A 22,292-nucleotide genomic window follows, 5' to 3' on the forward strand; every position below is an offset into this window, starting at 1 on the left:
CTTCCACCTTCCGATTTAATGAATGTGTTATGCTCAAATGCAAAACCACGTCTATTTAACTGGTCAGAAATGGGATATGTGCCAGCCAAAAATCTTGTCAGTTCTGTGTAGACTGCAAAGCCTTTTCAAAACTGATTTCCCCCCACAAAGTCTAAGTGCAGTCAAATGCACTTATTAGGAAAAAAACAAACATGGAAGTCAATAGAATTTCTACTTCTGTTTAAGTCTTAAACATGAGAGCTGATTCACATATCCAAATCATACTTACTTTCTCCACATGATCTTTTATAGCAGGGATGAAGAACATGTGACTCTCCAGATGTTGTTGGACTCCCAATTCCTATTAGCCCAAGCCAACCCGGTCCAGTGATCAGGGGTGATGGGAATCTAGGAACATCTGGAAGGACAAAGGTTCCCCATCCCTGTTTTATAATATGAATACACAGTCATGTAGTGGGGAGGAAGTGGAGCAAGGCAGTACCAGCTTAGAAAGGTGCTATGATTCCTGTGACCATGGTGGGTAGGAGTAGGAAAGGCACATATGTGGTTTGCTATGCAGCTTGTGGAACTGTGGTCTAAACCACTGAGCCTCTTGGGCTTCCTGCTCAGAAGGTTGGCTGTTTGAATCCCTGCAACGGAGTGAGCTCCCGTTGCTCTGTCCCAGCTCCTGCCAACATAGCAGTTCGAAAGCACACCAGTGCAAGTAGATAAATAGGTACCGCTGCGGCGGGAAGGTAAATGGCGTTTCCGTGTGCTCTGGTTTCTGTCACGGTGTCCCGTTGCACCAGAAGTGGTTCCGTTATGCTGGCCACATGACCCGGAAAGTTGTCTGTGGACATGTTCATTTTCCCTACTATCTGAAATTGGCCAATGTCTATTTTACACTGTGTGCATTATGCACTATTCTCTCTCTTTCTTCCCCCCCTTCCCCCCAGATGTGTTTAAGGTGGTGGTATAACATCGTCTTCACACCCTTTCACTAGCTTCTTCACACCTTTTCCAGTATTTTACCTTTCATCAGTTTTCACTGGATTCTTCCTTCTCCTCTCTTTGAAGCTTTCCCATTGTTTCTCTTTCATACTACCAAAAATTAAGGATTCCCTGACCTGGCATGATGATGCCAGCATTATATATGCACAAGCCTTTTCTCATACCACCTTGCCCAGCAGGAAAGTTTTTATTGGGGATGGGGAGCAGACAACCAGAGCCCCAACTCTGGAGACATACCTGAGGTATCCTACCTTTTGATCCCCCTCTTTTTTGCACTTCTTAAAAACATTGCTTGGAGAACATCTGTGTGTGCGCCACTGATGAGATCCACCCACCATCTTAACTTACTCAGAGGCACCCTGAACACTTACTCAGGGGCCTATGCCTTCATGGCCTGTAAATAAGTCTCATCACCCCTGATGCTTGCTCCCTATGATCAGAAGGAGGGGTGAAAGTATGGCTGCATTGGGCAGAGGAGATGGTTTATCAGCAGTAGCAGGGTTGCATCACTGCAGCTTATGGGGAGGCAGAAGGGCAAAGGAGTGACAATGCCAGCACAGTTGCAAACACACCAGGAGTGCCAGATTGGCTTCACTGGAGCCAGTGGCGTAGCATGGGTTGTCAGCACCCGGGGCAAGGCAAGTAATTTGCACCCCCTAACCCGTGGATTTTGCGCCCCCTAACCCGTGGAGCGCGCCCCCCCAGATGTTGCGCCCGGTGCGGCCGGCCCCCCCTGCACCCCCCACGCTACGCCACTGACTGGAGCCTTTGTAGCAATGCTGGTGACAGGAGGTCAGTTGAGCCCTATTCCCCCACCAACTCCTACTGCTTCACAGTGGACGACGTGTTTGCACAGTGCTGACCTCACACTGGATGTTGCTTTGCTTTGTACATTAGAAGGGCAAGGTATAATTGTTTTAATTAATGAATTTAAAGAAATCAAAATACTGGGAAGCTTGTACTAAAAACAGAACCAAAATCTGACTGACTCACTGAAACACCCGTTCAACCCCAGTGTCTAAGCTTACTGAGCTAATGCACTGTTATTTACAGATTTTTAAATCTTATAATCATCTGTAGACCTTGGGCATGCAAATCAAGATTTTAGCATTTCCTTCTACTCTCTTTAACATGCAAATACAATTTAATCATGTTAATATTGTATTTCCCTCCCTTTGTGCAAATCATGTAACCATAGAATTATCATAATTAAGAGGAGAGAAATACTAATAAAGCTAATTCAATTCCCTTCCCACTACACTGGTGTTCCCTGGTGTATATTTTCAAGAATTTTATTATTAGCCTTAAACTACAGCTTTGACCATATTCCCACAGAGAAAGTGTTTTGAAGCCTAATTGTTCACACTGTAAAGACTTGTGGGTTGTTGCTTTTCATAGGGTAATTTCATTTATTTGGATGACACAAAAAATGAGAAGTTTAGGATAATATGATTTACACAAGATTGCATTGGCAAGTTTTAACAAATTATAGCAACTTGTGGTTAATCTTACAAGACCAGTATATGAGAAAACTGCTAGACCAGGTGTTAGCAAATGCTGCCACTTGAAAACTTTCATTTATGAACTTCAGTTCACCTGATTCTGGAATGTAAAATTCACAGTTAACACTATTTGTCCCATCATATTACTTCAGTTTAACATTGTGGGGTCTTAGTAATTACAGTGTACAAATGGATGAAATGATACCTTCACAAAGAGATATTTTACCTCTTACTTTCAATCTTCTTCAAATCAGTTTTGTCATAATAATTGCAGATTAGGTGGCAATTAATCATTGCAGAAATAAGACTTATGGAAAGAGAGAGAAATGAGGAGGCAGACATCAAATCTGGAATTGAGCTAGGCTACAACTTTATGCCAAGGAGCATGGCGAAAGAACCCAAAAGGCTGTAATGTGAGAAGCTACTGTTGAAGGGAGTGTCAAAAACTCTTAATACACTACACAAGCAAATGCATGGTTTTTGTCTGCCAATAGTTCTACATACCTGGGGCAGAGCAGGAACTAGGTTGAACTCTAAAGTGAGGCTGATGCTAGGATTTGCTGGATATATAATAGTATCCAGGAAAGACTATCAGATTGTTCTCAGACAACGGCTCTCACATCCTGGTCATCATCTGGGATGGAATCTACACACATATAAAAAATTCTGTGAAAATGCTTTTTAAAAAAAACATTTTGAAAAGTACATTGAATTTGGCATAGCTCACTGTCATCTAGTGTCACATTTGTACATTGCACTTTACAACACATTTAAAACGTTATATTTGCAGCTGTATAGCTGAGTCCTGGTTCCCAGTGCACACTGGTCCTTCTCTATCTTCTTCCTTTTCCTAAGCAAACCTCTCTGGCTTCCAGACAAGCACTCCTCTTACTAGCACTAGATTTGCTGCTGGGTCCAAGAATATCTTATTGAGGACGGAAGATGGAAGGGGAGTCTACTGCCAAGCTGGGAGTCCATGTGCGTGAGGGACAGTCAGTGTGTCTATGAAATTGAGTAGATCAGTTTGCTTAACTGTGACAGTGGGCTGTTCATAGCCTCCACAGCACTGCAGAGTCCCACTTGTCCTTAGATAAGGTGTTCCAGGTTGGGCAGGATTCTCAAAAATTAGTCTTCTGCACTGTCCCTCTGGCACTGCAAGCTTGACTTTTGGAAGACTTGTCACCCAATGGGGAAATGCAAATGAGAATTTACTCAGCCTTTGCTGGCTGTTGCCTGCCTTTAGCATCCGAGTCAGCAGAATCACCCAGCCCTGTGGGTGATAGTCTATCCATAATCCTTCAGGGGTGAGCTGTCAGGGACTGGCAGGGCTCTGAGGAGTGTGTGGCAGAGGAAGGGGTCTGGAGGCTGGGGACCAGCAATTTATGAGGTTTTGTGCCACGCGTGAGGCAGGAGCCCGGCTGAAGGAAGGGGAGGAGACTGAGCAGTCAGAGATGGGGGAGAGGGCACAGCATGTGTTGGAAGCAGTCAAATCCCTGCTATCCTCTGCTACACTGTCTCCTAGAACTGGGAGGGGCTTGAAGAGACAAGTGCAGCCTCCCATGTAGAGGAAATCACTAGTTGCTTGTGCACACTCTGTCAGATGAAGGTACTTTAGCCCAGGATGCTGGTGGTCCCACTGTTGCTTCAACTTTTCAGCTGGGGCATAAGCCTGGCAAAGTTAATGCCAGCTTTTGTCAATAAAAACTTAAACTACTAGACATTTGTCCTTCTTAGTTGAGTGTGCTCAGGGCATGATCCTTCTAGGGTATCTTCACATGTTCCTTCACCTGGGAGCCATTCCCACATCAACACTGCTCCATCTGCCACAAGAAGAGATCAATCCACCTTACTTGCTTATTTTCTCCAAAAGAGTTTCAATAAGCATTGGAATCCATCTAGAAAGAGCTCACATCCCACAGGGAACAACACCCTTTTTAACTATTGGGGTGGCCTTGCATAATGCCTAGCTTAACCAATCACCAGCTCTCTAACGTGTAATGCTGGTGGTCTCACAACTGACGATTCTTATTAGCCACTTCATGGCAGCAGGATTCATAGCCCTCTGCCTGGGCAGCATCTGCACCCAAACAGTTTTCACTTCAAAAAGAGAGTTATTGGTGTTAATTGGTACAAGCCAAAGATCTGTCCCAAGTCATTTATATTTTTTTTGAAAATGATATTTATTGAAGTTTTACAGACAGAAAAGAGTTACAGAATTAAAAAATAAAAAAATAAAAAATAAAAATAAGAAAAAGAGAAAAAAAGTACAAAAATACAAAGAAAAAATACTAAATACATGAAAAGTAAAAAACAATTAAAAACAGATCAATATTTTCATGTCTTATATTTCATTTACTTGTTTCCTGACCTCCTCACACCTCCCTTTTTTGTATTCCAGTTCACATGGTTAATTCAGCAAATCCTTTCCCTCTTTGTTTTTATCTTAATTCTATATCTTAACATATTATAACTTCGTATTTTCATCCAATTATCAATCCATTTTTACATATTCCTTTTAACCTTGTTGCTAAAGCCATTTCATTTCAATCCAACATCATTTTAACATTCATTAATTTTACAATGTTTCTGCAAATAGTCTTTAAATTTCTTCCAATTTTCTTCCACCAACTCTTCTCCCTGGTCTCGGATTCTGCCAGTCATTTCCGCCAGTTCCATATAGTCTATCACTTTCATCTGCCATTCTTCCAGGGTGGGTAAATCTTGTGTCTTCCAATACTTTGCGATGAGTATTCTTGCTGCTGTTGTAGCGTACATAAAGAAAGTTCTATCCTTCTTTGGCACCAATTGGCCGACCATGCCCAGGAGAAAGGCCTCTGGTTTCTTCAGGAAGGTATATTTAAGTACCTTTTTCATTTCATTATATATCATCTCCCAGAAAGCCTTAATCCTTGGGCATGTCCACCAAAGGTGAAAGAATGTACCTTCATTTTCTTTACATTTCCAACACTTATTATCGGGCAAATGATATACTTTTGCAAGCTTGACTGGTGTCATGTACCACCTGTATATCATTTTCATAATATTCTCTCTTAAGGCATTACATGCCGTAAATTTCATACCTGTGGTCCACAACTGTTCCCAGTCAGCAAACATTATATTATGTCCAACATCTTGTGCCCATTTAATCATGGCAGATTTAACTGTTTCATCCGATCTGTCCCAAGTCAGTCTGGTGAGATGTACAACTCAAAACTTGAGTAACTCTTCCTACAGCAACTCATGATGATTGGCACATCTCACTGCATGCCCCTCCTTCCAAACCAGTGGACAATGATGCCCAACTGGTATCTGCAGACTGTCAGTACCCACTTCTAAGCCCAGAAGATAAGACTGCCCACAAATGACACCCAGTTGGCAATGAGTCTGCAAGCCTTGGTTTTTCATAGTTGTAGAGTCATTTTTTTCAGCAGAAAAAGTTAAAGCGATATCTCTGAAGATTTAGGTTGACCTTATATATAACAGCCTGGAATAATTTTATGTAGAAGTGAAAGACAGGGTTAGACCTACCTCATTATAATTCAAGCTAGAGCAAGAGTTATAGACCCCAAAGGATCTTTTCCGTCAGATGAATGTAGTGTGAGATATTGGTTAAAAGACACTAAGTCATCCCAAAAGTGCAGCTGCCCCTAAGCTACTGACTGCTTTATGAGAGCAAATTACTTTAAAGTCATTGCTTACAGTCTTTTGAACTATGGGAATGTTCTAATCAATCAGTCATCACATAGCAATTGATAAGTAATGAATGATCTTGAGTGATCTATTTCCCTATTACTTAAAGCTATTTTTCTAATGAACAAATGTTCATGATGTCACATCCTGCAGCTACCAGATACTCCCTTCTTTAGTAGTGAATTAACTTAATTAATGTGGCTGAGGAAGCAGATGATGTATTTGTATTGAATCCTTGGAGTTAAATCTCTTAGCACCATGCAAAAGCATTTCTTTTCCGTGTTATCTGTTGTCTTAATAAATCTCCATTTATATATAGACAATTATTTAAAAAGCAAAGCTACACATAATTCATCATCTTCTTAAATAAGGATGCAATAATACACTCATAATGTGCAGTTCATTAAACCAATATTAACAAATGGCATGGTTTCATAGCCTGCAGTTCTAACCCCAGGTAATTTGGATTGATATTTTGGCACATAGGTTGTATAGAATAAAAAATAATAATCCAATAGTAATAAGAATAACAATGTTAAAACAAATTCACCCAGCTCACCCACCCAGGTTTCTCCTAATGTATACCATCAGCTCATAGGCTTACTTTTCATCAAAATTGGGGTATGCTTTATCTTAAGTGAATGGAAACAAATTTTCCCTTAGTAAAATAGACTTGGCTTTATATGTGGCCACAGCAATATTCAAATAGTCTACCATTTGGTTTTAATTAAAGGTGAGAATAATCATTATATAAAAATATTAGATCATAGGTAACCAGAATATTATACATTTCTTTCACGTCTACTCTTACTTGCCTTTTCTCTAAACTAAAAAGTCCCAGAAACTGCAACCTTTCCTCATAGGAGAGTTGCCCGATATCATTTTGATTGGCCTTTTCTGAACTTTTTCTATCCCTGCAATATCCTTTTTGAGGTTAGGGGACCAGAACTATACCCAGAAGTCCAAATGCAGTCACACCGTAGATTTGTATAACAGCATTATGATACCTGCAGTTTTATTTTCAGTCCTTTTCTTAATGATCCATGGCATTTACGTTTTCACAGCTGATGCACACTGGGTCAATATCTTCATTGAGATGATTTTGTGTTTGGGGTGGGGCACAGAAATAAACAGATGCTCCCTTGCTGATTGTATTTCTGATGCTGAGGAATCACATTTTACAAGTACTCAAAACTGCCATTGTTAGATGTAAGTCTCCAACAGAATACACATCTTGGTTGAGATCACTGTGCATAAGGAGATGTGCAAGTGCCATGGGCAGTCGCTGGATAGTGGCGACGACATCACTCATTACAGGTAATTGACTAAGGAGAAAGTTACTTCCGTTGTTTAAAATAAAATGGTCATCTGTCATCTCCTTGGCGACAAGGATTTATTGAGACAAAATGCCTGCTTCAAAATGCTTGTTTTCAGAAATGTAAACTATTATACTAGGGCAGATGTAAACTCCGGGAAGCTTTCCAAGTACTCAGTTGGCTGTATCTGTGTTTTGAATTCTGAGAAAAAGTATTTTAAAAACCTAGAAAATGCTCACAGCCAATCCTCTTGTATGGTCTCCACCAGTGCTTTATTCTGGCGGTACGCATACCCCTAAACATTTTTTTAATCTAAGTTTGACCTCATTGAGGGGCAGTATTTCAATATGAATAGGAAAATGAGAGTACCCCTAAACGTTTTTTTAGAAAAAAAGCACTGGTCTCTGTTAGGATATTTCCGTTCCACCTTAAAAGGCAGCAGGATGTTTGTGTCACAGCCTGCGTATTTCCTGTTCACAGGATGTTTATGCTATCTGTTCCTTTCGTTTTCTGGCTGTCTTGCCTGAGCAGTCGGAGCAGACGGTCATGTCTTCTTTTGTTCTGACCTACGCAAAATAAACTGTAAATATGCTGTCCTGCTTGTGCAACTTTTGCTGTGTGAATTCTGCTGTTAAGAGTGTGCTCTAAGCCAGAGGCTTAGTGTCGCTAAATTGCTGATACTGCGTGACTACGGGAGGTCGATGGATCGTCCGGCACCGAGCTTGGGGCCTCAGATGACTCTATCTCCCTGGCAGTATCCCAACAACAGGTTTCGGGCCCAGATTCACGGCACTTGCAGGAGAGTAAGACTGCGACAGACTGCTGAGGTATGTGTGGGAAAAGCGAAAGTAAAGGCTTTTCGTTGCCGCGGCAAGAGTCTTTGATGTCCGGCTGGCCTAATTGGCCTGGGAGCCGAGCCAAGCAGGCTTCGTGATTTATGAGAGCCAAGATAAGGAGTCTCTGAAGTGAAGAAGACTCACGGCTGATGTTAAGAGCTGGAATGGAGTTTTTCCAAGCCTCTGAAGCTGCTGAGTGTCCAAAATTAAATCGGGACAATTATGAGACCTGGGCAAAATGGTGTGAGAGTTTGCTGCGTCAGTTTGGGTTGTGGCATACTGTATGTGAAGCCCCTCCAGTTCCTCTGACAGGGAGATGGGAGGCTCAGAATTCGAGAGCCATAGACGTAATAGTCTTGTCCGTCTCTCTGGAGGAAATTGCTACGCTAGCTGGCAACACGACTGCGCGTCAGATGTGGAATGCTTTGAAGATAGCCCATCTGCCAGTCATCCCAGCCCAGAGTTTGACTGCATCGGAGGTCCTGGCTGTTTCCCAGAATGCGAGTGAATGCAAGGATGCCGAGGGCACCGGTTGCAAGCTGCAGGGGGAGCTGACTGTGATGTCATCCCAGGCAGCATTCCAGCCTCCAGGGGGAGCCAAGGAGTCGGCAGCTGAGAGCTCTGTTTCCCATGGGAGCCAAGGTCAACTTTGCAGAGGCCGGAAGGCCAGAAGTAAACAAAGGAAAAAGCCTGCAGATGGCCCGAAGCAGAAGGGGGGTGAAAGGCCCACGCCAGTGGAAAACAAGGCTTTGTTTGCTGGCACAGCTTCACCAAAGGCTAAAGGCACGTCTGATGGCCAGGAGCAGGGGGGCAAGTTGCAAAAGCCCACGCCAGTGGAAAACAAGGTTATGTTTGCTGGCACAGCTCCACCAAAGGCTGAAGGCAAGTCTGATGGCCAGGAGCAGGGGGGCAAGCAGCAAAAGCCCACGCCAGTGGAAAACAAGGTTTTGTATGCTGGCACAGCTTCACCAAAGGCTAAAGGCAAGCTGCAAAAGCCCACGCCGGTGGGAAACAAGGCCAAAGCCAGGTTTGTTATTGACTCTGGGGCGACGCGCCATCTCACCAAAGACCGCCATCTGTTTATCTCCTTCACACCTCAAGATGGAGAGGTCCACCTGGCTGATGGAAGGACTTTGCAAGCTACAGGAGTTGGGACTGTGAAACTTGCAAGTTTGCATACTACCATCAGAGATGTACTTTTTGTTCCAGGAGCTGTGGACAATTTGATTAGTGTACCACAGCTGACTGGGCGTGGTTTTGAGGTTTCCTTCAAGAGGACTGTCTGTGTCATCAGAAAAGGCAAAGAGGACATGTGGCATGCAAAGTTGTTGGATGGTTTGTTCTGTCTAACTTATGATGACAATGCTGTTGTATCTAATGCTAATTCTTGTTGTGTTGCACAAACTAACAAGGTTCTTCATGCAGGATGCATTCACGATGCACATAGAAGATTTTGTCACCTCTCTTGGCAAACGCTAGCCAAGATGCCTGAGTTGGTTGAAGGTTTGGACATCAAACCTTGTAAATTTCACATGAAATGTGTATCTTGTGCAGAGAACAAGGTGAAGGTTGCTCCAAAAGGCAAGGAGTCTAGCAGGCAGGCTTCCAAACCCTACCAGCTAGTTCACGCAGACCTGGTTGGGCCTCTAGCGCCCTCTTTGGGAGGAGCAAGGTACTTCATGGTTCTAATTGATTCTTTTTCCAGGTACATTCATGTGTTTATGCTCGAGCAGAAATCGCAAGCATTTCCTAGGTTCAAGGCATTCTGTGCTTGGTTGGAGAATGCTCATGGTAAACGTATTGGCTGTCTGTTTACTGATCGGGGCGGGGAGTTCACTTCTCAGCAGTTTGAAGCTTTCCTGACTGAGAAGGGAATCCAGCATGACTTGTCAACGCCTAGATCGCCATGGATGAATGGGCTTGCGGAGAGAGCAAATCAAACGTTGCTGCAAGGAATAAAAACCTTGTTGCATGATGCCAACCTCCCTGAGAAGTTTTGGGGGGAGGCTCTCTCGAATTTTGTTTACACTTTTAATCGCAGACTGTCATCACCTATTGGCTGCACTCCCTATGAGAAAATGTTTGGTAAGAAACCTAACACCAAGCACTTGAGAATCTTTGGTTCTGACATGTGGGTACACACCCCACAAAGCAACAAGCTTGGGAAGCGTGGGGCACATGGTTTGTTCATGGGGTACGATAAAGGTGCATACAGAGTATGGATGACTAACTCAAAATCCATAAAGTTCACAAGGAGTGTTGAGTACAATCCTAAGTGGGGGGAAAATGTGGGAATTTTCCAGAGTTACCCAGAGGAGGATGAAGGTGATGTGAAGAAAGCAGATCATGCTGAGAAAGCTGAGGAAACTGAGGATGATGATGATGATCAGAGTTCGGATTCCAGTTCAGTGGGCGGCGCTGCTGCTGCTGTCAGTGACAGTGATGACACAGCAGACTACAAGAGCGCAAAGGCCTCAGTCAGACCATCTGATGCGTCTGACAATGAACTGGAAGAACCACTGTTCACCATTGGTCACTTTTCTCCTAAGAAGGAGGAGATGAGTCCAGAAGACTTGCGTCTAGTTCGCAGGTCTGAAAGGGCGACCAAAGGCAGACCTCCAAAGAGATTTGCTGATGAGTTTGCTAAGACGGCAACAGCTGTTCTTAGTAGCTCAGAGAAGGTGTGGGAACCTTCAAGCTTCAAAGAGGTTCAGGAGTTAACCTCTAAAGATGCTGAGCCTTGGCTTAATGCCATGAAGGCTGAAGTTGATTCCTTGAACAGGAACCAGACTTGGGAGCTGGTACCGGTAGTCCCAGGGATGAGACTGGTTGGCAGCAAATGGGTCTTCAAGGCCAAGACAGACCAGAATGGCAAGGTTGTCAGACACAAAGCCAGATTGGTTGCCAGAGGTTTTTCACAGGTACCTGGGCAGGATTACCACGAGACCTACTCACCCACGGTCAAATATGAGAGCATTCGGCTAATGCTCAAGATCGCTGCGGAGGAGAAACTGCATGTTTCCCATCATGACATAAATACAGCTTTTTTGTACGGGATTTTGGGGGAGGAGCTGTACATGCTTCCACCTGACGGGATGCAGATACAGAAGGGAATGGTCTGTAAACTGCGGAAATCCTTATATGGTCTCAAGCAGAGTGCCAGGTGTTGGAACACAAAACTCACTGAAACGTTGCTTTCTCTAGGTTTTCACCAGGGCAAAGCTGATCCGTGTGTGTTTGTCAAGGAGGAGGGGCAAAACAAACTGTATTGTTTATGTTTTGTTGATGATCTTCTGATGTTTTGGAAGAATCAGGCTTTCTACCAAAGCACCCTAGCTCAGCTGAAGGAGCACTTTGACATGAAGGATCTTGGTGAGGTATCCAACTATCTTTCTCTGCAGGTGGAGAGGGACCAAGCAGGTAATTTTCTGGTACACCAAACACAGAAAATTGCTGATGTATTAACCAGGTTGAATTTGGTTGATGCAAACCCAGCAGACACACCGATGGTGACAGGTTACCAGGTAGACAGTACTGCTGAAGCGTTTTCTGACACAACGCTGTACAGATGCATTCTAGGCAAGTTGAATTTCATTGCTAGGTGTTCAAGACCTGACATTGCTGTAAGCACTAACCTGCTTAGCAGACATGCTAACAATCCTACTGTTCAGGATTGGAAAGCTCTGAAGCGCATAGCCCGGTATTTGAAAGGGACTATGCGCTACAGGCTGAGGTTCACCAGTCAGAAGACTGGAGGTCTTGAAATCTTTGCAGATGCAAGTTTTGGAAGTGACACCACGGATGGTACAAGCACTTCTGGAGTATGCTACATGTACAACCACTGCCTGTTTGACTGGTTGTGCAAAAAGCAGACGACAGTTAGCCTAAGTTCCTGTGAAGCAGAACTCAATGCTCTGTCATTTTCACTCATGGATTGTGAATGGTTGATGCAACTGTTTAAGGACATTGGGGTTTCTGTGAAATGTCCTATACAAGTGTATCAAGACAATAGATCTTGTTTGGCTTTGCTGAACTCAGAGAGTTGCAAGCAAAGGACCAAGTACTTGCAGATTAAGCTACATCGTGCAAGGGAGTGTATTCAGAAAGGACTCATTCAGGTGTCCTACATGCCAGGAAATGAAATTCCTGCTGATCTGTTGTCTAAGGTTGTTAACAGAGAACAACTTAAGGTTTACGTACAAAGGTTGCAATTGGGTTGAACCACAGGTACTACAGGTTACACGGAAAGGGGGAGGATGTTAGGATATTTCCGTTCCACCTTAAAAGGCAGCAGGATGTTTGTGTCACAGCCTGCGTATTTCCTGTTCACAGGATGTTTATGCTATCTGTTCCTTTCGTTTTCTGGCTGTCTTGCCTGAGCAGTCGGAGCAGACGGTCATGTCTTCTTTTGTTCTGACCTACGCAAAATAAACTGTAAATATGCTGTCCTGCTTGTGCAACTTTTGCTGTGTGAATTCTGCTGTTAAGAGTGTGCTCTAAGCCAGAGGCTTAGTGTCGCTAAATTGCTGATACTGCGTGACTACGGGAGGTTGATGGATCGTCCGGCACCGAGCTTGGGGCCTCAGATGACTCTATCTCCCTGGCAGTATCCCAACAGTCTCCACTATATTTCATAATATTATTTGTCTCATTGGTCACTGGCTGTTCTTACCAATTATGTGCTATAGTTTAGAATAGACATCCTTCCTCTAAATTACTTAAATGGAAAGTGGCACAGAGACACAAGCTAATTTATCACAGTCTCAGGGAAGATCAGAATGAGTAAAGACGTAGAAAGCAAGAAAACGAAGTGGAACATGATGCCTTTTGTTGGACTAGGAATAGGGGCAGGATACAAAATCTCTTTGAAATGCAGCAAAAGTGTTTGAATAATTTCCCAGCATTTTGAACAGCATCTCATCTCATATTATGGTCATCTGCAAATGAGTTTACCCAGTGGGATAATAGTGTTAAAGTAAGAGGAGCTATGTGGTATAAGGGGAGGCTGTCACCGAATTCTGTGAGGTAGCTTTCTGCCATACGTATTCTGTCAAGTAGCCAACGAGTTTGTTCCACTAAAATAGGAAGCATTGTTTTCATAAACATAGGGCAGTCCACCCAATCTTAAAACTACAATTTACTTCAGTGGGATTAAGAATAAACAAAGAGGGAAAGAGAACTGCGGACTCAGAGTCGGATGGTATCTGCTCATAAGAATAAAAAAATACTGCTTCTGGATGAGACTGAGAGTCCATGTAGCCCAGAGACAAGGAACCTCAGGCCTAGGAAGCCAAATGCAGCCTTCCAGCAGGCCTTTCAATCTGGTCCTCAGCACCCTGCCCAGGCCACACCCCTCCACAGCTACACACCACTCCCATGCCACTAGCTGGCCTTGTCTTGCACCCTCCTTGAGTGTTCATGCCTGACCAAATTGTGTTGCTGAATTCTGAGGATGCTTGTAGCTTGCCCCAATGGGAGATAAGAGTGCATGCTTAGGGAAGTTTTTAATGGCTGATGTTTTGATGTATTTTTAATCTTTGTTGGAATCTGCCCAGAGTGGCTGGGGAAACCCAGCCAGATAGGTGGGGTACAAAGAAATTATCATCATCATCATCATGCAAGTGTGTGTAGAAACTAGCCTACTGTACAAAGGTAAGATTCACCATTGTTGCTTTGCCCATTTTTGCCTCAGAAGGGAGTGTGACCTCTGGATTGAAAAGCACCCCTGATGTAAGCCAAAATTCTGTTTCTTGCAGTGGCCGTCTAAGTCTTGGAGTTCACATTCTTTGATGAAAAGTTTAGCTACATCACACATTCAGGGTCCCTGGCAACTCTATCTTCACTTACCCTTCATGATGGCACTTTCAACACCAGTAGAGTTGATATTTCCAGAGATAGTTCTGGAATTGTGAAGATGAGGGTTTTGAGAACCCAAGATTCCTAGCTCTGGCCTCCTTTCTTTGCTAGTAGCCTTGGCTGTGGGGGCTTTTTGGTACAACATGCCCTTTCACCAAATTCACTGTCCATGTACCCATATTTCACCGGACATGGCAGTAATATGATTTAGCCTAATACTACACGTCTTGTTTGAATTAATACTCAGCTGGTTCTATGCAGTTGCTGAATATGATCAGTCACTATCCTGTCTTCTAATGTGATGGAGATGTGGAGGAGAAAAGTGTTGATGTTTCTAACTTTGGGGTCATCTTAAATTTGTTTAAAGGGCTTGTGTATAATATATGTGCCTGTCATTCACTAATGTTTATAATGTTAATGGTAGACAAGTGACATTGGGGGTTAGTAGTATCAGTGTTATGGACATGATATTCATCTTGTTGCAGACTGAAGTAATGATGGTGAGTTTTTCTAATGGATATCAGACTTCATTATATGCTTTAAAATGTTGTTCAGTTTTGTTTTCAGTTTTTGTGTATGTGTATGGTTGCACAATCTTGCTTAGAACAGTAGCCTTGATGCAAATGTTGAATGCTGCATTTTTTAAAACAATTTTTTAAAAGTGTGATTTTGACATCTCAGTCCTACATATATGTATTTTGAAATAAATAGCTATAAGTGTGTTTAGGAGTGTAGCCTGAATATGATTTTTCCCCTTGAGGGTTTTCAGTTTAATTTTTCATTAAAGGTAAGTTTAATGCTGACAAACGATTAGAATAACAATCTGACCATATGCATATTCAAACTAAGTACAAAGAATCCTATTCTATAACGATGGCACCCCATCTTTCCAATGACCAATATTTCTTTTTAATTGGTGTAATTTTCCCTTGATTACACATTGAGCAAAAAGAATGTAGTAAAAAGTCCTTGACCTAATTACTGTGATACTTTGAACATTATCGTAGGATATTATGATTTTCAGATTAGTCTTAACAAACTTTAAAGGTTTATTGAGTTGGGATTGATATATCACTCTATCTCTGGCCAATGCCAATTTTACATGTGTTCCTTCATAAGTCTGTCCCATCTCATTTCTGCATTAACCTGTGATGTTTAAAAAATCCAAAATGGACATTTTTATTTAAATATTGACTTAAATACAATTTTTTTAAATCTCTCTCTGCATTTTTGTAAATGTATATTGTTTTCAGTTCACATTTCTATGCACTTTGGTATGGGCTGAGCCAAGAATTGCATTTAAAACTTCAGACCAAACTAAATTCTCCTCCAACCCTATGAGTGAAGCACCAGAAGGAGGAGTATATCAAATTGAGCACACATGTGTGAGGTGTAGTCCACATGCACTCCAGGGGCCATTGTTTGTTATGGATGTGAATGTTTTGGATTTCAAATGTTTCCATTTTCCCATTTTCAGTAGTGTACTAGAGTGATCCCTACATCGTCAGCAATGCAATGGCAGCATATACATTTCTTATGGTGGTTGTTGCTCTCCATTGCTGTTTCTGCATTATTGTGGGAATAGTCAGCCACCAAAGGGAATAGTTAAGAGTAGTTTATATCCGGCTCCTCAATACTAATGACACTGTGCAAGGGAGGAGAAATATTCCATTGTTAATAGCACTACAATGCACTATTAAGTGATGAGAATCTAATGAGTCAATCTGTCATTCTAATGAGGCCATCTGATCTGAACACTTCGCTGTTGAAGGGTTCATTTTCTTCAATGGGCTTTATTCCAGCAGATCATTATCATCATTTTATATAATTTATTTAACACCTATGACACAATGGGCACTCTACAAAATGTAAAAATAACCCAGTTAGCCAGCTCATGAGGGGAAGAGGAGAGAATAGGAAGCAGTAATACAAGTGTGTGTGTGTGTGTGTGTGTGTGTGAGAGAGAGAGAGAGAGAGAGAGAGAGAGAGAGAGAGAGAGAGAGATGGATGCATGGATGGATGGATGCATGGATGCATGGAACAAGTAGCAAAGAAATAAAGGATAAAAGACCACAACTGAGGAGAAGGAAATGTCTTCAGCAACTTTCTAAAAGCAAAAGCAAAAAAGTGCTTGCCAAATATTCAAAAGAAGAACTTTAGAGAGCCATTTTGCAGGTCTGTAGTCAACAGCAGATGTGCTGCTTCAGAGGTTGCTGAATTACAGTTCCAATCAGCCCCAGCCAACATTACCAATGGCCCGGGATGGTGGACGTTGTCATTCAGCAATATCTGGAGGGCCAAAGGTTCCCCACACCTTAGTGAACACCTGAGTACAGCTTATGCAGATGCAGTGTTTCCTGTTCTTAAGAGACAGGGTACATATGTTTGTTGTTCTCTCCCTTTAGTTTTCTGTATTAACCATAGTACAGTATTAGGTCTATGCTGAGATTAATGCTAGCCATGGTTAATGCTACCCATGTGTGCTTTATGGTCTTAAAGTGTCAGAGAGCATGCAAACTTAGCATATGATCAGGAAATTTTACATCGGAACTGGGCCTATATGTCAGAAAAGCATGAGCTCCACTGTAACAGAAAGATTTCACCCTTCTTCTCTCTTTGTTTGTTAGGAAACTGATCTCATGACTTTTAACATCTCAATGCACCGATCCTGGTGGCGAGAACATGGACCAGGCTGCATACGAAGAGTGGTGCGTCCTTCAGCTCCTGGGATGTTAGATGATTTTTCCTATGTCTCTGTGACAGGCTGCATCATTGACTTCCAATACCTAGAGGTCATTCACAGCGCCATCCAAATATTACTCTCTGTAAGTCACTGTTTGCTGAGCAAATCAGATTGTTCCAGTCTTACGTTGCCACCTTATACAATTCACATATTGCCACAGTAATTTACTCTATTCAACAGCCTAGATATTGTCTTAACTTGAGTTAAAAAAGAGGATATGAAAGCATAGAAGATGTCGCCAGCTGGATAATCTTTCCCTTTAAAAAAAAACCTATTTTGGATTATGATATGAAATGCATTTAGAAGATTGTGCCAATTTTTAAATTAAAATCTAAGAACGTTTCTGCAAGTTAAGGTCATTTTTATGGCACCACAGTTTCAGATTGGATGGCTTGTGGCATATCAATGGAGAAGCTCCATACTTCTGGCATCCACATCCACCATGGCTATATGGCTAATAGCTGGGAGCAGCAGAGATACTTCTCTTGATTTTCAATTTCTCTTTCAGTGCCAAAGATTGCACCTGCCTCCTATAACATTTTAATGCTTGTTTATGCATATGCTTTATGTTTTGAGTTTGTCAGGAAACCTTCTTTTGCCTAGAGGCAAAATTGAAGGACTCACATATGAAAACATTTGCATCACCTCCTGCATAAGCATATCCGTAGAAAGATAGAAACACACTTTTAATCATTTATGCAAACTACATGGTCTCGTGCATTTGTGGGAGGGTATGCGCAATTATTTCTTTAGAATGCAGAAATAATCATTTATTTCATTGGTGCTGGCTTCCTTTGGGAAACATGCACATCTGGCCCAGGAATAAGCCTGCTTCTAGGAATGGAAGAGAAATATTTTTCACCACCTGCTGCAAATCGTCCTGAAGAAAGGATAGCTCAGTACAGCTGGTGATGTCAACGCAGGTGGATGGGGATTTTTTTAAAAAATCAGGTTTGATAAAAAATTAAAAGATTCCTAGAGTTGTTCTGCAAGGCTAAGAAGAAGTATGTAGAGGCCCTGGTTTGCCTCATAGACTGGAATTTTTATGTTTTTTCAGTAACCTGAGCATGTTGGTCTCTTGGCATGTCAGCAGTTTTCAACTATGTCAAGTAAATTTTATATGCAGAAACCCAGAGTAATCATGTCTAAATGTCTTCATACTGTGAGTTGAAGTTCTCATCCATATTTAGTCCAATTGATGCAATCATTTTTGTAGTGGGTCCTTGGTTCTTCTTTGTATTTACTTACCCGATACCATTTTTATTAGTTTTAAAAGCTAGGTCATTTGTGAGAAGGGGAAAAATAGATAAGGTAATAATGACTGCAATAATTAGCAGAGCATTGTAAGAAATGAAGCCATTTAGAATGGGTAGGCATTTTGTCCATATAATATGGCTGTCCATAGTGCCTTATTATCTAAATTAGTGTGAGTCATTGTACCAATTCACAAATGAAACCAGAGACCACGAGTGGGAAAGAAGACTCAGTAAGGTCCTTCAATTAGCCAGAAAGAGCCTATTTTCCTGGGGAAAGCTTCAAAATATCAAAGCAACTGAATTTACAAGTGTAAAAGTCATCTTTTCATTGTCAGTTACCTGTAATTGTCCATTAAGAAAGGAAAGTAGTTGATTATACTGGGGCAATTGTCTCTTTGCCCTTGTAGTGTATGTGCTGCTAGAAAGATAACTATCTAGGTTAACCTCTTCTTTTCTAATTCTGCCCAATGACTCGGAAAGTCAGTGCCATGTATTATACATGGAACCTTAGAGCAACCTCTACTGCAGAGCTTTCCAAACTGAAACTGAAGAATTTATTAGAACTAAGAACTGGTGAAGTGTCTACTTGCAACAAAGCAATAGTTGGAGGAAGTAGCTATTCTACTAGTGTATTTGTGGCTGCTGTACTCTTTCAGCTTTAGATGGTGTCAGCAGACTTTCAGATTTAGCCATGGAAATCTATGGCTGGAGATCTGCTGTGTGCAACTGTTGACACTTATTGGCTTGTTAACTTTGAATGGGTATGGTTTGGCTTTATACAAGATTAAAGCAGGAATAAAACCAACAATAATGATTTGGCTTATATTTTCATGTTTGCTAGACTAGCAGATTTCAATTTGGGGTTATTAAAGAGATCCATCACTAATTGTTTTAAACCATTGGTCAGAGCTAAAATCCAGAGTCATGCAAGGAATTAGGACAGGCAAAAGGAGGTACTTCTTATGTTCTGATATGATTGTTTTAAAATGGGAAATGGGTTTCTTATGTTGTTCTTATTGTTGTTTGTGATTTAAATATTACCAAGAACATCCAAGTTAAAATATCCATAATAAATCCAGTTTAATGCTTAACCTTCCCCACAAAAAGATCATTTTTAATAGGCTTTATAAACTTTATAACAATACCTTAGATATTCACAGCTTAATTGTTTGTAAAAGCCTGGTAATACAGAATCCTCATTTGTAAAATGAAAGCAACTTTGCTATTCCTTATTTCTCATAGATTCAGTTTATCAGGAGTTTAAATATAAATGGTTTGGCCCTTTAAAAATAATGAAATTATATTAAATAGCCATGCTATCTGTTTCTATTTTAGCCAGTAGATCATAACCACCACCGTGCAGTCTGCTTGATTTTTTTAAAAAAAGATTTCTTCCCAACTGTTTTCAAAGCATCTGCCAGGCATTGATTATTTAATGTGAGGATGAGCTATGACATTTTGTGATCTTAAATGCTATTTCATCAAAGGGAGAAAATAATTTAATTAGCAACCATTTAATTAGCAATCCTTAGCACAGCAGCCATTAAAATGAGGAGCATGTCAATTATTAATCAAATGCTGTTACTTGTGGGCTCAACAGAGATTTATGAGTCAGAACTATATGACTCAGAACCTTCAGTAAATGGACTTCATATCAATTTTGAAGGTGACCGAAAAAAGGGGGGGAATAGCCAATTGGGTAAGGAAAATCAGTAGCCTCTTTCTAATCTGTAAATTGAGCATGATAGGTAATTAATGTTGCCACTGCTTTCTTAAAAACAATACGCAGCAATTCAGTGTTTGGGGATTTGTACACAAAATATGTTCCTCGTTACCCTTTTAATTAAGTTTAATTACATCTGTTGTGTTTTTTGGCTACAAATAACAGGCCTAGGAAGAGCTCAGGAAAGCAAAACAGCACTGAACAAATAGATTGCCATGAAAAAGCAGAACAAAAGACCATCTAAAATGAAACCTTGTATTTATAATAGTTCTGGTGAAAAGACTTGACTGACAGTCGCAGGAATGACTATTTCATTTAGCCGATGGGTTTCTGAAAGATTCATTAGCAGCTTGGGAATGTGTAGATTGAAAACTGCTGATGTGTGTGTTTTAAAAGTCACAGTCTTTAGCAATAAAGCTCTAGCTCTACAGGTCCCTATTAAGTCTTTTACAAGCAAGAACTGGTTTATTTTTGCTTCAGCTTTACTACCTACCAAATAGAACTTTCTATTACATGCAACTAAGGCCACATTTAAAAAAAAGAATAATAGAGATGAAGATTGAGCTGGACTAGTTTTCTAGGGTGATCATTGTTATAATCTCCCCACCCGTAAGAGCTGTTCAACAGTGGAATGGTCTCCCTTGGGAGGTGCTGGACTTTCCTGCTTGGAGGTTTGCCAGCAGAGATAGGATGGTAATCTGTCAAGCAAGCTTTAGCTGTGATTCCTGCATTGCAGGGCCTGGACCAGATGGCCCCTAGGGTCCCTTCCAAATATCATAGAATTGTAGAGTTCCCTTTCAACTGAAGAGTTATCTAGTCCAACCCCCTGAAATGCAGGAACCTCAACTAAAGCATCCATGACACATGGCCACCCAACCTCTCCTTCAACCAACAATGAAGGAGAGTCTACAACCTCCGAAGGGAGACCATTCCAATAGAATTCTAAGATTCTATACCTGGCCTGCTGTACAAAAATCTACCCACTTCTGTCTCTTGTCCTGACCACCACTCTCATGTGACACCTGGAAGGTAGCCCAGAAGAGAATGTGGCCCTTGGCGTAAAAAGAGAGAGGAAAAGGTATCCTTCCTCCTTTAAGGCATGAGAAATGATGTAAAGTTCCCCAAGGAAGAGCCTCACTAGCTCAAAACATTTGAATCATTTTTATTAGAAGTGTTTTTCTGAACACCTTTGCTGTCTGTAAAACAGATGAAATGTGTGCTGGGATTGATACGCTAGGTGTGCTAGAGCTACAGTCCAATGCTCACTTGCTCCATAGTAGGACATACTCCTGAGTAAATATGCACATGATTGTCAGGACTGTGGCTTCTGTCAGAAAGTTCTTCCTAACATTAAGTCAGAATCTCCTTTCTTGTAATTTGAATCCATTGGTTCGGGTCCTATCCTCTGGAGCAGCATAAAACAAGTTCACACCATCTTCCACGTGACAGACCTTCAGCTATTTGAAGATGGCTGGCTAACATATCACCTCTCAGTCTTCTTTTCTTTCTATGCACAGTTGCATACATCCTCTGTCTCCATCCAGAAAGCATTATCAGAGTTCAAATGACTCATTGCAGCCAATCAAAAACACCCACGGAAGGTATAAAGCAGGACCAGTAAGCCGTGTGGCTGGGGAGGAGTTGTGACCCAGGGAGGGTCCTAAGAAAGACCAGATAAAGAGACTTCTAGAGCTGCATTTGTCTCCTGAGCCAGAAGTTCCTCATTCCCATCACCACTACTAGCTGTTGTTCTTTGTGTTAAATATTTAAGACAAAGCAGGTTTATTATCTAGAGAAAACGGGTCTTCTGGTTCAGATGTTACTTTCTGTGTACACTAGGGAAAAGGCGTAAGGAAGCATGCAAGTCAAATACTGTACAGAAGAATACATCTGATCTAGCGTAGAGGTGAAAATTGGGGGGCGGGGCAAGGCCAGTACCTGTATATGTGATAGAGGAAATTCACTGATGAAAAGCCACCTCCACGTGTGTCTGCACAGACAGGACATTTTCCTTTTCATCGTGAAGTGACTTTGTATCTTCCTAGCTCTTCTGCTAATGCCTCTGGAATGAAAGTAACCCTACACTACTGAAAGGAATCTTTGCTCTTGACTGCAAAATCTCAAGTGATTCAGTGGTGTTATTTTAATCTTGAAAGGACAGGAAAAAGTAGAGCTGGGACTGGCATTTCAAAATTCATGTTACTGAACATGTGCCTTGCTCTGGCTTCTCTTGGGTATTGCGCAGCTCTTGCCTGTGCTCCCGTTGAGGTCTACTGCTTGACTCTGCCTCCTGATCTGTCATAGAATCATACAGCTGGCTGCTGGTCATGAAGGTTATATTACCTCCAGTATTAGAGGTGATCGCTGAAAAATTGATGCT

The 22,292-nt window shown here is 41.6% G+C and overlaps 1 protein-coding gene across 2 annotated transcripts in view; it reads left to right on the forward strand.

Annotated features, from left to right (window-relative positions):
* The window catches only part of NKAIN3 (sodium/potassium transporting ATPase interacting 3), a 193,138-nt gene that overhangs the window by 116,554 nt on the left and 54,292 nt on the right, over positions 1-22,292 (forward strand). For both annotated transcript variants that reach the window (XM_083623475.1, XM_083623474.1), the window contains exon 4: positions 16,818-17,015. In XM_083623475.1, coding sequence (XP_083479601.1) covers positions 16,818-17,015 — 198 coding nt within the window. The remainder of the gene's footprint in view (positions 1-16,817; positions 17,016-22,292) is intronic.

Source organism: Podarcis filfolensis (genome assembly GCF_964270895.1).
Source record: "Podarcis filfolensis genome assembly, chromosome: 7".
NCBI classification, from domain to species: Eukaryota; Metazoa; Chordata; class Lepidosauria; order Squamata; family Lacertidae; genus Podarcis; species Podarcis filfolensis.